Below are 12,986 nucleotides of genomic sequence, written 5' to 3' on the forward strand. Positions count from 1 at the left end.
CTTCCATAATTGCATAGGGATAATCAAGGGAGAGGAGAGCATAAAGAAGATGAAAACCCATCCTTATCCTATCACCCTATCCCAGTCCCACCATGGGGTGAGGCTGAAAATTAACCTTCTACTCTTGTACCTTGTCCTACCCCATTATTGTACCCTCCCTTATGAGATTCCTAAGATTAGAGAAAGTGAGCTAAGAAGGTGATTAGGATCATGGACTCAAGGCCCAATTACCCAATCAAATGGTCACCCATTCTTTATGTTTTACACACAATATTGTACAATGATGTGACATCTAGTCAATGCATGGTCTTATGCCTAACAACATATGTAAATATCTAACATATAAAGTTGTAAGTGAATTGCCACAATTTCCATTAGTATCAACTCATAGAAATTTTGAGCACTAAGCTCTAGGACATAATGTTGATACTACACTCACCTTCCAATGATCAACTGCCAAAGCGATGAATTCTATAGAATCAAATAATGTATGCCCATATTAATGGAAAAAAAGGTGTTTTGAGTAGGGCAACATTAAAAATTGCTAACAAATGGGGGAATGATTTCTAGGATAAGGATATGGGGAAGGAAGGTGGGATTGGGTTTTTGAAGATCCACTCTAAAGACTCCCAACCTCATTTAGTTCCTTGCATAGGTGAGGTCCTCCCCTCTTCCATTTGTTGTCTTTGCTACAAGGCTCGCTAAGGCACCCTGTGGATTGGTATTCTAAGTTAAAAAATTAAATTTATGTCAATTCTTCCTTAATAGACTTGATTTTGTGCCTCTTGAAAGAAAAAACATCTAAAATGCTTGAGTTATAAATTGTAACTCAATTTGGTTAAGTTTTATTATCATCAAAATATGGATAAGGGTCAACCTTATTCAACTATGATCTCTTGGCAAGGTCGATGAAATTTATTTTTGCACCAAAACCAAGTTGATTTTTATGATTGTCATTATTACAACTTTAAATAGGAGAAGATAAGGCAAGTTGCTTAATTAATCTTCCCTATTGATATTCCTTTGTGGCACCCAACTTTTATTTCTTTACAATAGAAATCATAATATTTTAGAAGAATATATATATAATTTATTTTATTATATTTATAATAATATTTTTATTTTATTTTATCATTAAAATTGAAATGAGTAAGAACAACTCAAATGTACAACCATCATAAATGCAAATATAAAGTTGCCATGGTAATGCACTTATAAATTGAATTGACCCATTAAAATGAAAAACAAAGAGAAAGAAAGATTTGCTCATCTCTGATATCAATTGTTTACACACTCTTGGCTTCACTGAGGATTTCATTTCATGAGCTACAAGAATGTTGTCAATCATGACAGCACTTTGTCTTTTTTGTTAACCAAAGACACGAAGGTACAAGATGATGAAAGACGTGGTATCACTTGTGTCAAAATGAAACGACACTGAATTCAACAAAACAATGGCTCCAGACGCTACTAATTCCAGAGCTATCAAAGCTTGGCCCCATGAGCCTACAAGTTGAGCTCGTCTTCTCCAGCCTGTTGACGAGATAGAAAGGAACTCTCTCAGTGGAAATTCATGGGGATTTCCATCGCCGACACAAGAGTCAACAGGATACTTGGAGAGGCGTCCAGTAGTCTTGTTGGGTTTTCTAAACGTTTTTAACTCTGACCTGATACATTAGAAGCAGTTGACGGAGAAGGAATAGTCGATATGTGAATTGAATTGACCCCATTGATCTACACAACCTACAGCACAAGGCGGCGTGACTGATAAATCCCGATCCAAGCAGTCACACATCTCTCTTATTTCAAACTTCTTCCTCACTCCGCATTTATTAAGCTACTACAATAATGTAGTCATTTATGAAAGCTCTGGTAGACACAAAGGTACTTGACGAAGAACCTAACCACTTTTCCAAATGAAACGACGTTAAATCCAAGTGGAGCTGGAGCTTGTCTTCTCCAGCCTGTTGACGAGACAGAAAGTAGTAGAGAGAACACAAGTAGAGATTTATGGGATCTCCATCGCCGACACAAACAGTCATCTCTGTTATCAAGTAGGATTTTAGGATATAAACCAGACCCAAAGTATCTTAATTCTGGTAATCATTTGGAGATCATTTATCCAGGATTTGAGTACCTAATCTCATCTATCTACTGTGAAAATTAATTAGTATTATATTAAGTTAATTTGTGATAAAATTGTAGACGTCAAAGGGAGTTGGTCCGAGAAAATATGTGACCTTTTACAGCATAAGCTAATTCTCTGCAATTTCTACACTTTGATCCTTCCAAGCGCAACATAAGCTAATAACCTGTACCCAACAAACATGACCAGCAGCGCGGCCACGCTTACCACTGTCCCCATGTCCTCCTCCACCATTCCACAACCATCGCCACTTCTTCTGCCGTGATGGTGGCTGCAACCCATCAGCTGGTTCGCCTGCTTCTCACCGTACTGAACTATGATCAGCAGCTTGTAGCAGTAGAATGTGTAGGAGGTATACTTGAGCCATTGCATCCATTCCGGCACTTTGTTTACGTAGAACCCTCCAGTGAGAAGAAACACCAGCATCGTTACAGTCACGACGGTTGAAGCCTGTTTAGCGTCCATTATGGCGGCCCCCAGAGCCAGTCCCAGTCCTTGCGCCACCAGAACGTATCCGAGAAGAATTATCATTGTTAGTAAAAAGGAAACTGTGTCCGGCTTTAATCCAGCCATCCAGTAACAAACTATTCCGAAAGCTGTCGGTAATATGAGCTCCATGGGAAGATCTCCCACGAGTCTTGCTAAGTAGTAGGAAGAGAGGGTGTACATCCCAGAAGCTCTTTCTTTCGTGAAGTGAGGTCGTTCTTGTGGGAATGTGAAGACAGAGTTGAATGCGGGGAAGACGCCCCAGAAGATGGAGATAAAGAAGAGCAGTCCCAATCGATCGTGGACGTCCCCGATGTCGGAGCGCCACCACATCGCTCCGGCCAAGATTGCCGCGGCGATGACTTGGAAGACTCGTAGCGAACTGAAAGCTTCATGTCTGCGTTCTTTGAGACCCCGATGGAGGAGGATGACGAACTGGCTGAACCATCCGATGCTGCTATTATTTCTGCTTCTCCTCTTACCATCCTGTCTCTTCATCCCTGCGAAATTTCAACACAGTAGATTACAAATCAACTGAGAACGATACCACAAGTCATGTGAATGAGGCAGGCAACCACGACAAAACCACCTCATGAATTTATTTGCAGAGGGACCCAATCACAAACCCAAACAACACGGAACCGACTCTTACCCTTCACAGGTCTCTCTCTTGCAGCAGTGTCGGCTTCAATGGCGGCCTTCACCCTCGGCGCCAACACGTTGCTGTATGAAGAAATCAACGACTGCTTCACGTTGGGTTTCTGATCTCCCTCGCACTGGGAATCCACTTGACCGATTCCTGCACACATCAAGCAAAATCTCCTCCATTAATTACATCCTAATTTTCTGCATAAAAGTGAGAAAAACGATAAGATTATGATGCATTATCTTCTCGGTTTAATAACAAAAAAAAAAAAAAATCTGCTCTATAATGAACGGTAGGAAGACCAAAATTATCAAGACCACTCTGTTCATGACTTCTTTCTTGTATCACGATCGACCGGTCGATGTCCCGAGTCAATGGAACCGAGTCAAGTGGTTTGACTTGAGAGTTGTGGATTACTAGGTTCTAGCATCGGGATTATAAGAAGGGTCCCACTGACAGACGGAGTGCTTATAGGTTATGAGAGTTTGGGCCCCTGGATATGGGTTTCTGACTATTTTGTTAGCTTGTCCACATTGGTACCATGCGCCCTCCCATAAATAAAAACGCGAAAGACAGAGTCTGAACTCGAATCAGAACCAGGAACGAGTCGGTATTCAAAATTCATCGAGAAAACGACACTAGTCAAATGCTCCCCACTAACTATCGGAGGGCATCGAGTGGAACTAAACCGCCACGTGGGACGACAAGAGAGGCCTCATTGATTCATTTCCCACTAATAAAGGACTTGTCATGAATCAAAATTCATTTTATCCACTAAGTGGCGACTCTGGAGTCGTCACCCTTGACGTCTCTCAACTCTCTAATCTCTTCTCTGTGGGCCCGGCTATGTCGGTGGGGGTGAGGAGCATTTATCTCATCAAGAGGTATACATGGGCCCACGTGAAGAGAAATTTCAAAATGAAGCTCGGGCCCATTTAGTGTCTGCGCAAGGGTTTGCTGAGTTAAGATGTGGGGTCATGACGTCACCATTGTTGATACAATGGGCCAACTTGGGGATATTCTCTTTGTTGAAGTGAGTCAAGAATTGGTGGAAATCTCCTGGCCCCCCGCTCCCGGGTCCCTGCGCAAGGTAATCTGTGACTCGGTTGACTAGTCTGGGGTGGGACTCATCATACGGTGGCCGACCGGATCAATGTCCCATTCCCGGACCGTACACGTGTTAGATGTCATATTGGCTTGGGTAAGGCCAATTTGAAAATCTTCCAGTGCCATGTGCACTACGGATTTTTTCCTTTTTTAACGAGTAATTAATTATCCCGAGTCGATTCGGACGAGTCAAGAAGAGTAATTAAGAATTTGTAAGGACGGGTTGAGGAACTCACCGTTCGCTAGATCGAGCATGAAGTCAGCGGGGTTCATGGGGAAAGATGGCGAGAACTCGACGGAAGCGAAGTAATCCATGGCGGCGCTGCCCTTTCCGAAATAGAGACAATTGCCTTCACTCAGCAAGAGAACCGAGTCGAACATCTGGTAGACTCGACTGGATGGTTGATGCATTGAGGAGATGATCGTCTTCCCCTTCCGAGCTAAGGCTCCCAACGTCGAGACCAGTCGGTGAGCCGCTGTCGAGTCGAGACCAGACGTGGGTTCGTCTAAGACGAGCAGACTCGGGTTTACCAGAATCTCGTGTCCGATGCTGACGCGCTTCCTCTCGCCTCCGGACACTCCCCTGATGAAACTGTTGCCGATTATGGTGTTCTCGCACTTGGTCAATCCTAACTCGGCGATGACCGACTCGGCCACTCGCGTCTTCTCTTTCGTGGTTAGTGACATCGGGAGCCTTAAAAGAGAGCAGAAAACGAGGGTCTCCTTCACCGTGAGATGTGAGTAGAGGATATCGTCCTGGGTGACAAAACCGGTTCTTCTAGAGACGGATTTGTTGAAGGTTTGTCCGTTGGCGAGGACGTTGCCGGTGTGATTACCCTGTAGCCTTCCGGCGAGAATGTTCAACAGTGTCGATTTTCCACTGCCGGAAGGGCCAAGAACGGCGAGGATCTCTCCCGGAGAAACCATCCCAGTCACCCCATTCAGAACTGTTCGTTCCTCCACCACTCTTCCATCGTTTCTTCGGTTCCACACCCCGCCAATGTCGCTTTTGGCTCCTGTTCTGGATTGAAACTTCACGCGGTAACCAACGTCGACGAACTGTGAAAACAAAGTGTAGGAAATCAATCTCCTTAGCTGCATTTCAGTAATTCATGTGAAAAACAATTGATCAGCCGACAGGATTCTCTCCCTGGGTTCGTAAAATTGACATCTAACAACCCTTTATTGACCAAAAAAGAAAGACGATAATTCCAGCCGATCGAGAGTCCAAGTCGATTATCATGAAATCATGGCATGGTCTCGGGTGGTCAAGATTTCACGTTCTCCACTCAGCGAGTGAAAAACAATCTCGGGCGATCTTTATCTCATTAAGATCAGCAACAGTATCTGATTACTAACATTAGTAGTTGAACCAGAGATGGCACACTCTTCTAAGCTCTCGGGTTAATTAACAAAGAAGGGAAAGAGCTTAAGCAATTAGCCCTCCGTCTCTCATCACAATCCTACCTTAAGAGTAATCGGACATGAAGAAGACACTAATGGCTCCATCTTATCCCCTTCTTTTGCCCCTATAAGCTCTTTATTTTGCTCCGTCTCCTTTATTTCCCCTTTCTTCTTCTTCCTCCCACCCTCCCCAGAAAAGAAAGACTCCCTCACAGAGGAAAGACAGGAAGCGGAGAGGAAAAAGTTCGATGCCGCAGTGCGTGAGATGAAGAAGATGAAGAGATCTCAGGGGCGTAAGTCCTCCGCAGGTTGGGGCGTAAGTCCTCCGCAGGTTGGATTTATACAGATCACAACTCCAATGATGGCCACGCCAAACTTAAAACTGCCACAGTTTAACTGCTACGTGGCGGTTCATTTGAAACGTGTCGGAAAAAGATATAAGCAGGAGGAAAAGAGCCAATCGCGGGGTGGCGCAACCAAAATCGCTTCTGGGCCTCCTTTTCTAAAAGGGCGTGAAAGAAGCATTTAAGTTTTGCATGGTCCGTCATGGACCTCATGGACACCTAGCATGAAGGGGTGAGTTGTGGGCCAGAAAGCGCGGTGGCTCGTGGGAGCACCACGTCATTGTGAAAGATCACCGGTGGGGCCGGGTGTGTGAGTGGGGCATGGCGTGAGCAGTGAACGTGCCCGCCCACCAAAGCGCCGGAATCTCTGGGAGTCTGAGGGCGCCATCTTTCCTCTAAAAATAGCAAAGAAGAATCTGGGGCCAACATAATTTCTAATAAAAAAAGACAGATTTAGTTTTGTTACTAGTAGAAGAAGAAAGATGAGATTTAGAAGGGAATTTGTATAAGTCCACGGCCTCCGTTTCAGCCTGTGCAGATACATGCTGAAAGTAATTCCTCAATAGAAACCATGAAACCAGATCGATATAAACAAAAAAAACCAACCGTAGCCTTTTCTTCCAAGGCAGATCCGATTCTTTACCAAAATTTCACGTGCCATGAACTGCATTGCTGGTGCAAGTCGACATCCAGATCCGTTCACCGTTCAGAAATCCGCACACGGAAGAAGAGTTCGATTAGTATTAGTCCGACCGATACCCCATGAAAGAAACTTGACCAGTCCTTCTTGTTCTCTGCTTTTGTTTTCTTTCCCAGCTTCCCTGATTCTGGACTCGTCAATCTTTCCGTGCGACGAGAGGAAAAACTTTTGTTCATGGTGGTTAGGAGAGCGTAACATTTGGAAGTATCCACCGCCATGGCCATGACACGACGGAAAAGTTTAAACAGTCTACACTAACCGTGTCTTTCATCAGCACTTTATGTTGGGGGCAATCAATCAACCTGCTGTAGAATAGAGGATCTTGTACTATACGAAACTGTAACGTAAAATTTAATGAGAAACAAAAAACAGAAAAGAATTTTTACATGGTTTAGAAATGTGCCTACTCCGCAGGATCACACCAACTTAAACATCGGTCAAGTGATTACAAAATGCATTAGTGGTGATTGAATGAGGCAGTCTCCTTTAAATAGCCTAAGAGTTACAATCAGTGTGGAGCTCACTAAAAGTGGTCTTCACTTCGATAATCTCTCACTTGAAGACTACTTCGGACTCTATTCTTCAACACTTAACTCTCCCACTTGAAACGTTTGTCTACAAGTGTTGCTATCTAAGTAATACTGTGAGTTATTTGATCTTCATCAACTTCCTAGTGTAGAAGGCAGATAGAAGTTGAGCAAAGGCTCAAATTTTCAATTGTCAGTGTCTTGGTTGAACATGTCCACTAGATTATCACTTATTGGATCAATTTCTTCTCTTCTACATGCTCTTTGACAAAATGATATTTGATGTGCTTCGTCCTTGCATGGAACATGCTATGCTTTGACATTTCAATAGTACTTCTGTTGTTACAATATCACACCTAGTTCCTTTAAGAAAGTTTTCAACCGTAACATCATTTTGCAAGCTTCAACCTATTCTACATTTGAAGAAAATTTTGTCACTAATTTTTTTAACTAAGACAACCAAGCCACTCCTGCACTATCAATAGTAAATATAAACCCCGTAGTACTCCACCTATTGTCTAAGTTACCTCCATAATTTGAATCCACATATCTAACCAACCTGATATTGGAGTTTCCAACAAAGGTCAGAGATATACCTGAAGAACCCTTTTAGTTCTGAGCACCCACTTCACCGCTTCCCAATGAATCCAACCTAGACTGCATACGAGATTTTCGATCGTGTACTAGTGGCTACACACATCAAGGATCCCACTGTTGAAGCAAATGGAACTTTGTCCATCTGTGCTTTATCCTTTAAAGTCTTAGGAGACTGCTCATGTGAGAGTTTAAAGTAAGATACCAAAGGTGTACCAATAGGTTTTGCGCCAAGCATATTGAACTTCATTAACACCTTCTCGACATAGTTTGTCTGCGACAACTTCAAGTCTCTCTCCTTCTTGTCCCTAGAAATTTTCATGTCAATGATTTGTTTATATGGTCCATGATATTTCATAAAAAATTTATGAGAAAACTGCTTCTAGAGATTTTTAATTTCACTCATATCAGCTCTTGCAATAAGTATGTCATTAACATAAAGCAAAAAAATAATTTAAGAAGATGGTAACCTCTTGAAATAGCAACAATGGTCTGAATGACACTTGTAGAAGCCGATTTCTAGCATAAAGTTATCGAACTTGTTGTACCACTATCTTGGAGCTTGCTTTAGGTCATGCAAACGTTTTGATAGTCTACACACCAAAGTTTTTTTTGCCTTTCTCAACATAACCTTGGGATTGGTGTATATAGATCTCCTCATCCAAATCACCATGTAGGATGTTGTCTTTATATCTAACTGTTCTAGATGAAGATCTTTCGCTGCTATAAGGGACAACACCATCCTGATGGTTGTAATTCTAACTACTAGAGTAAAAATCTTTGTGTAGTCAATTCCATATTCCTGTTCAAAGCCCTTGCCAACCAATTTTGCTTTAAACATCTTGCTTCCATCAGATTCCTATTTCAACTTGTAGACCCACTTGTTATGTAAGGTTTTTTTACCTTTGGGTAGTTCCACTAACTCCCATACACGATTGGACGCCAACAAGTCCATCTCATCATCTATGGCCTACTCCCACTCAACTAAAGTATCTCTTTTGCGCACCTCTTCATACCTTTTAGGTTCACCACCATCAATCAACAACAAATAGTTCAAACTTGGGGCAAAAATTTGGTGCCTTCTTGTTGGTCTCAGAGGAATCATAAATTTCCTTTAGTTTTGTTTGTCTTGTACTCGTCCACTCAAGTGGTGTTTGCAGCGGAACTACTAGGACATCTTTTTGCCCATTATCAAAACATCATGACTAGACTCACCAATCTAGCTATTGTTTGTCTGTCTATGCACATCAATCAATGATTTTTGGCCTGAACTGTCTTCACCTTCAAGTTGTACAAATTCAGGATCTACATTTTTCCAGATCTACTGGAGAACTTGACAGTGCTTGTAGAGTTCCATCTCGTAGAATACTACATCTATACTTCTAATCACCTTCTTGAACACTGGATCCCACACTCTATACCCAAAATTGTCATGCCCATAGCCAATGAAATAACATTTGATGGATTTAGAATCCAACTTCCCCCTCTTTTCTAACTCAACAAGTACATAACCTACTAAACCAAACCTCCGTAAGTGACCAAAGCATAAATCTTTTTGAGTTCATGCCTCCTCAGGTAGCCCACCATCTAGGGCATCATAAGGAGACTGATTGATCAGGTAAGTGGTCATGTCCACAACATAGGTTCAGAATGATTGTGGTAGACCACAATGGAGTCTCATGCTTCTCGCTCGATCCTGTATAGTTCTGTTCATATGCTCAACAATACTATTTTGCCTTGGCTGTCTGGGTTTAGTAAGCAATCTTCTGACTTCATGTTTGTCATAGTAGGATTAAAATTCTCTTCCATAGTACTCACCGCCATTATCAGATTTCACGCACTTTAATTTCAGCCATGTCTCATTTTCAACAAGAGTTTCCATTTGATAAACAAAGAAAACGCATCAAATTTATTTTTACAAAAATAAACTCATAACTTGTGTGTATCATCAATAAAAGTAACAAAATATTACTCACATCCTACAGAAGGAACTTTGGTGGGTCTGGAAACATCAGTACAAACCAACTCAAGGCGCTCACATTTTCTGCTTGGGGCAGTCTTTGAAAATGTCACATTTTTCTATTTTCCAAAGACACAGTCATCACAGAACTCCAGATCGACACTCTTCAAGCCCGATAGCTTCATCTTTGTCTATAATAACTTCATACCGTTCTCTAACATATGACTAAGGCGTCTATGCCAAATCTGTGTGTCTATTTGATGCCACTGAGATAGGACTTTTTATGCAACTAGCCAACATGTACAAGTACCAATTTTCTTCCCCTTAGCGACAACTATAGCTCCTTTGCTCATTTTCCAACTGTCACTCAAAAATTGTGTGGCTATATCACTTATTGCCAATTGGCCAACACATACAATGTTCTTAGTTAGACAGGGCACGTGTTTAACATCTTTTAAAAAGAAGACTAAACCATTCTCTTGTATCTGTTTAATATCACCCTTGCTAATAATTTCACATGCCATGTCATTCCCCAAATAAACTCTGCCCAAATCCCCAAAAGCAGTATTTTGAAATAGATCATTTCTAGTTGTAGCATGAAAAGATGCACCATTATCTACAATCCAGGAATCACATTTATTTTCTAATGATAAAATCATGCATTCCTCACTATTGGCAACATTAACAGTGTCAGCATTGTTTTTACCACCCTGATTTTTACAGTCATGTTTGATGTAACCCTCTTCCTTACCTTAGACTTGAAAATCCCTTTTGGGACTACGTTCTATTACCATATTTACCACATTGTGACCCTCGACCCCTAGCACCTAGAGCTAGAGTCGAATCTAATGGGGATGCACTGATTTTGCACTGAGTTTCCTCAGCTGACAATAAACCACAAATTTCATTCAATACAAACTTCCTTGTCGAGTGTCAGATATGTATCATTATCTTAAAATATTTCCAATCAGGCAGTAATGACTTCAACAAGATAATTGATTGAACCTCCTCATCGAATTTAACATTGATAACCTCTAATTTATTTAGTAAATCATGGAAGAAATTTATGTGGCTAGAAACACTATCACTTTCTGCCATCTTTAAAGAAAAAAATTGAATAACAAGATGAACCTTATTTGTAGAAGAAGGGTTTGCATACATCGACTCTAGCAAATCAAAACACTCCCTCGTAGTCTTTTATTTCATGATATTTGAAGCAACTGATGAGGGGATAGAAGCTTGAACTCCCTCTAATGCCTCTCGATCCAGAAGCTTCCAATTTTCATCTAACATTTCCTTTGGTTCTTCACCAAAGATAGGATGTTACAAATCCTTTTGGTATAAGTAATCTTCAATCTGCATCCACAATAATCGTTAATTTTGACCCGTAAGCTTCTCAATTTTGAATCTTCCATCGTCTGACATGTCTCTGATGATGAATCCCGATGTCGTTCGATTTTTTTATGATAGAATTTGGCAACCTCCTACAGTTCCGGTGACTAATTCTAGCAACTTGCTTAGAACCTAGTGACACACCTCTTCGCTTCTCTCATGTCACATAGTGCAGAACCCTGCTCTGATACCAATTGTTGGAAATCGAACCACTTAATAGAACACATACAATCAATCAACTCTCTATGGAATAGCGGATCTTGCACTATACGAGATCGTAACGTAAAATTTAAAGAGAGACAAAAAAAAGATTTTTATGTGGTTCGGTAATGTACCTACTCCATGGGATCACACCAGCTTCACTATTACTCAAGTGAGTACATAATGCATCACTGATGATAGAATGGCCAGGTAGGGGTGGCATTGAGTTGAACCAAGCTTGAACTTGCATATGTTGGAACTGGGTTTGATCTGAATACTTCGAACTAGAGCTCGAGCTCGAGCCAAGTTTGAGCTCCAAATTACATTTAAAATTTACAATAAATATATGTCAAATAAACCATGTACATAAAATAATGCATAAGGGTGGAGAAACATGAATTAGATGCCCAAGTTCATTAATTAGTAAATAATAAGCAAATTAGGGTGGAAAAACATTTTCTCCTCATCTTCTCTCAATGCCTTGACAAGCACAGATCCCCCCTTTCCTCCATGTTTTGGTTCAAATAAACAATTTTAACCTCTAATCAATTTAGGTAGAAGGGGAGGTACTAGGGAGGGATGACACGGCCCCTCGACCCCCTCCTTCAGAAAAACAGAGAGGAAGGTCCTATTGGGGAGATCAGAGATGGACAACTTTATAATTATGAGGTTGATACAAGTAGGAGTGTAGATAAATATCAAATTATATCATTTCTTTACATAAATTTATGTATTTTTTTGAATATACAACATTTACAAATTTTTAATTATTGGGTGTGATCTAATCTAAAAATTTACGTTTTCATCAATATGATCTACTTCCAATAAAGAGAAAAACAGAGAAATTGTGGTTAAGGGTTTAATACCTAAATAAGAAACGACGAGCAAGTTTATTGCAACAACCATTTTCACTGATTTGGGAAATAAAAACCTAATTAAAACATCACATTGGTCACATATGAGGTTAAAAGCAAAGTACACAATATCGCCATAAGAAAATTGATGCAATGGAATGGTTCGGGATTTGCCTTTTAAAAACAAAAAAAAAAAAAGGGAAATTTTACATAAACACAGAGGCTAAAGAGAGAATAAGGTCTAATCTGAATCACAAGGGTCTTTTTTATTCTTTTCATTTTCTCACTATATCCATCCAAAAACAAAGGCAGGATAGAAATCTTCCCTGTGCATCAGTTTTATTGACTTTCTCACAAGGAGGAAGATTATCTGGGTCAGAGCACATATGCGTCAGTTTCAAAAGACAGGAGAAGATGAGAAAGTCGGTAAAGAGCACTACCTTGAAAAGTGAGTGTTTTGTTTCTTTTCTTCCACTTAAGAAGCAAACTCAGAGAGGAATTTGGTTCTGATATATGAGGTGCTGAACTGGAGTTTCCACTGCACAACTGTAGTTCTCAGCGGAAAGGACTGGAGATGAACCCACCAGACCATGACAAGATCTGCAAAGTTTGGAAAAAGAATAAG

The 12,986-nt window shown here is 40.9% G+C and overlaps 1 protein-coding gene across 2 annotated transcripts; it reads right to left on the bottom strand.

Moving 5' to 3' along the window:
* Positions 1 to 2,244: 2,244 nt before the first annotated feature.
* LOC137960339 (ABC transporter G family member 25-like) lies at positions 2,245 to 5,961 on the bottom strand. 2 transcript variants are annotated; one of them, XM_068807935.1, is made up of 4 exons: positions 5,853 to 5,961; positions 4,622 to 5,444; positions 3,285 to 3,431; positions 2,245 to 3,132 (listed from the first exon to the last, which is right to left on the bottom strand). In XM_068807935.1, exons 1-4 carry the CDS (start codon positions 5,892 to 5,894, stop codon positions 2,273 to 2,275), a joined length of 1,872 nt encoding a protein of 623 aa, XP_068664036.1. In that variant the 5' UTR covers positions 5,895 to 5,961; the 3' UTR covers positions 2,245 to 2,272. The 2 variants fall into 2 exon arrangements, with proteins under 2 accessions (XP_068664036.1, XP_068664037.1); XM_068807936.1 differs by having other exon boundaries at positions 2,245 to 3,101; positions 3,275 to 3,431.
* Between the last annotated feature and the right edge of the window lie 7,025 nt (positions 5,962 to 12,986).

This window comes from Aristolochia californica, unplaced genomic scaffold (genome assembly GCF_029961685.1).
Source record: "Aristolochia californica isolate CCGP_79_NKW_82.1479 unplaced genomic scaffold, dmAriCali1.0.hap1 SCAF_3, whole genome shotgun sequence".
NCBI lineage: Eukaryota > Viridiplantae > Streptophyta > Magnoliopsida > Piperales > Aristolochiaceae > Aristolochia > Aristolochia californica.

Excerpts from the sequence above, each read along its gene's own strand:
- LOC137960339 (XM_068807935.1), bottom strand. The coding sequence starts at position 5,894 with ATGGAGCCATTAGTGTCTTCTTCATGTCCGATTACTCTTAAG. Across the intron at positions 3,432-4,621 it reads CATGCTCGATCTAGCGAACG|GAATCGGTCAAGTGGATTCC; the intron begins GTGAGTTCCTCA and ends TGATGTGTGCAG. Across the intron at positions 3,133-3,284 it reads AAGAGAGAGACCTGTGAAGG|GGATGAAGAGACAGGATGGT; the intron begins GTAAGAGTCGGT and ends GAAATTTCGCAG.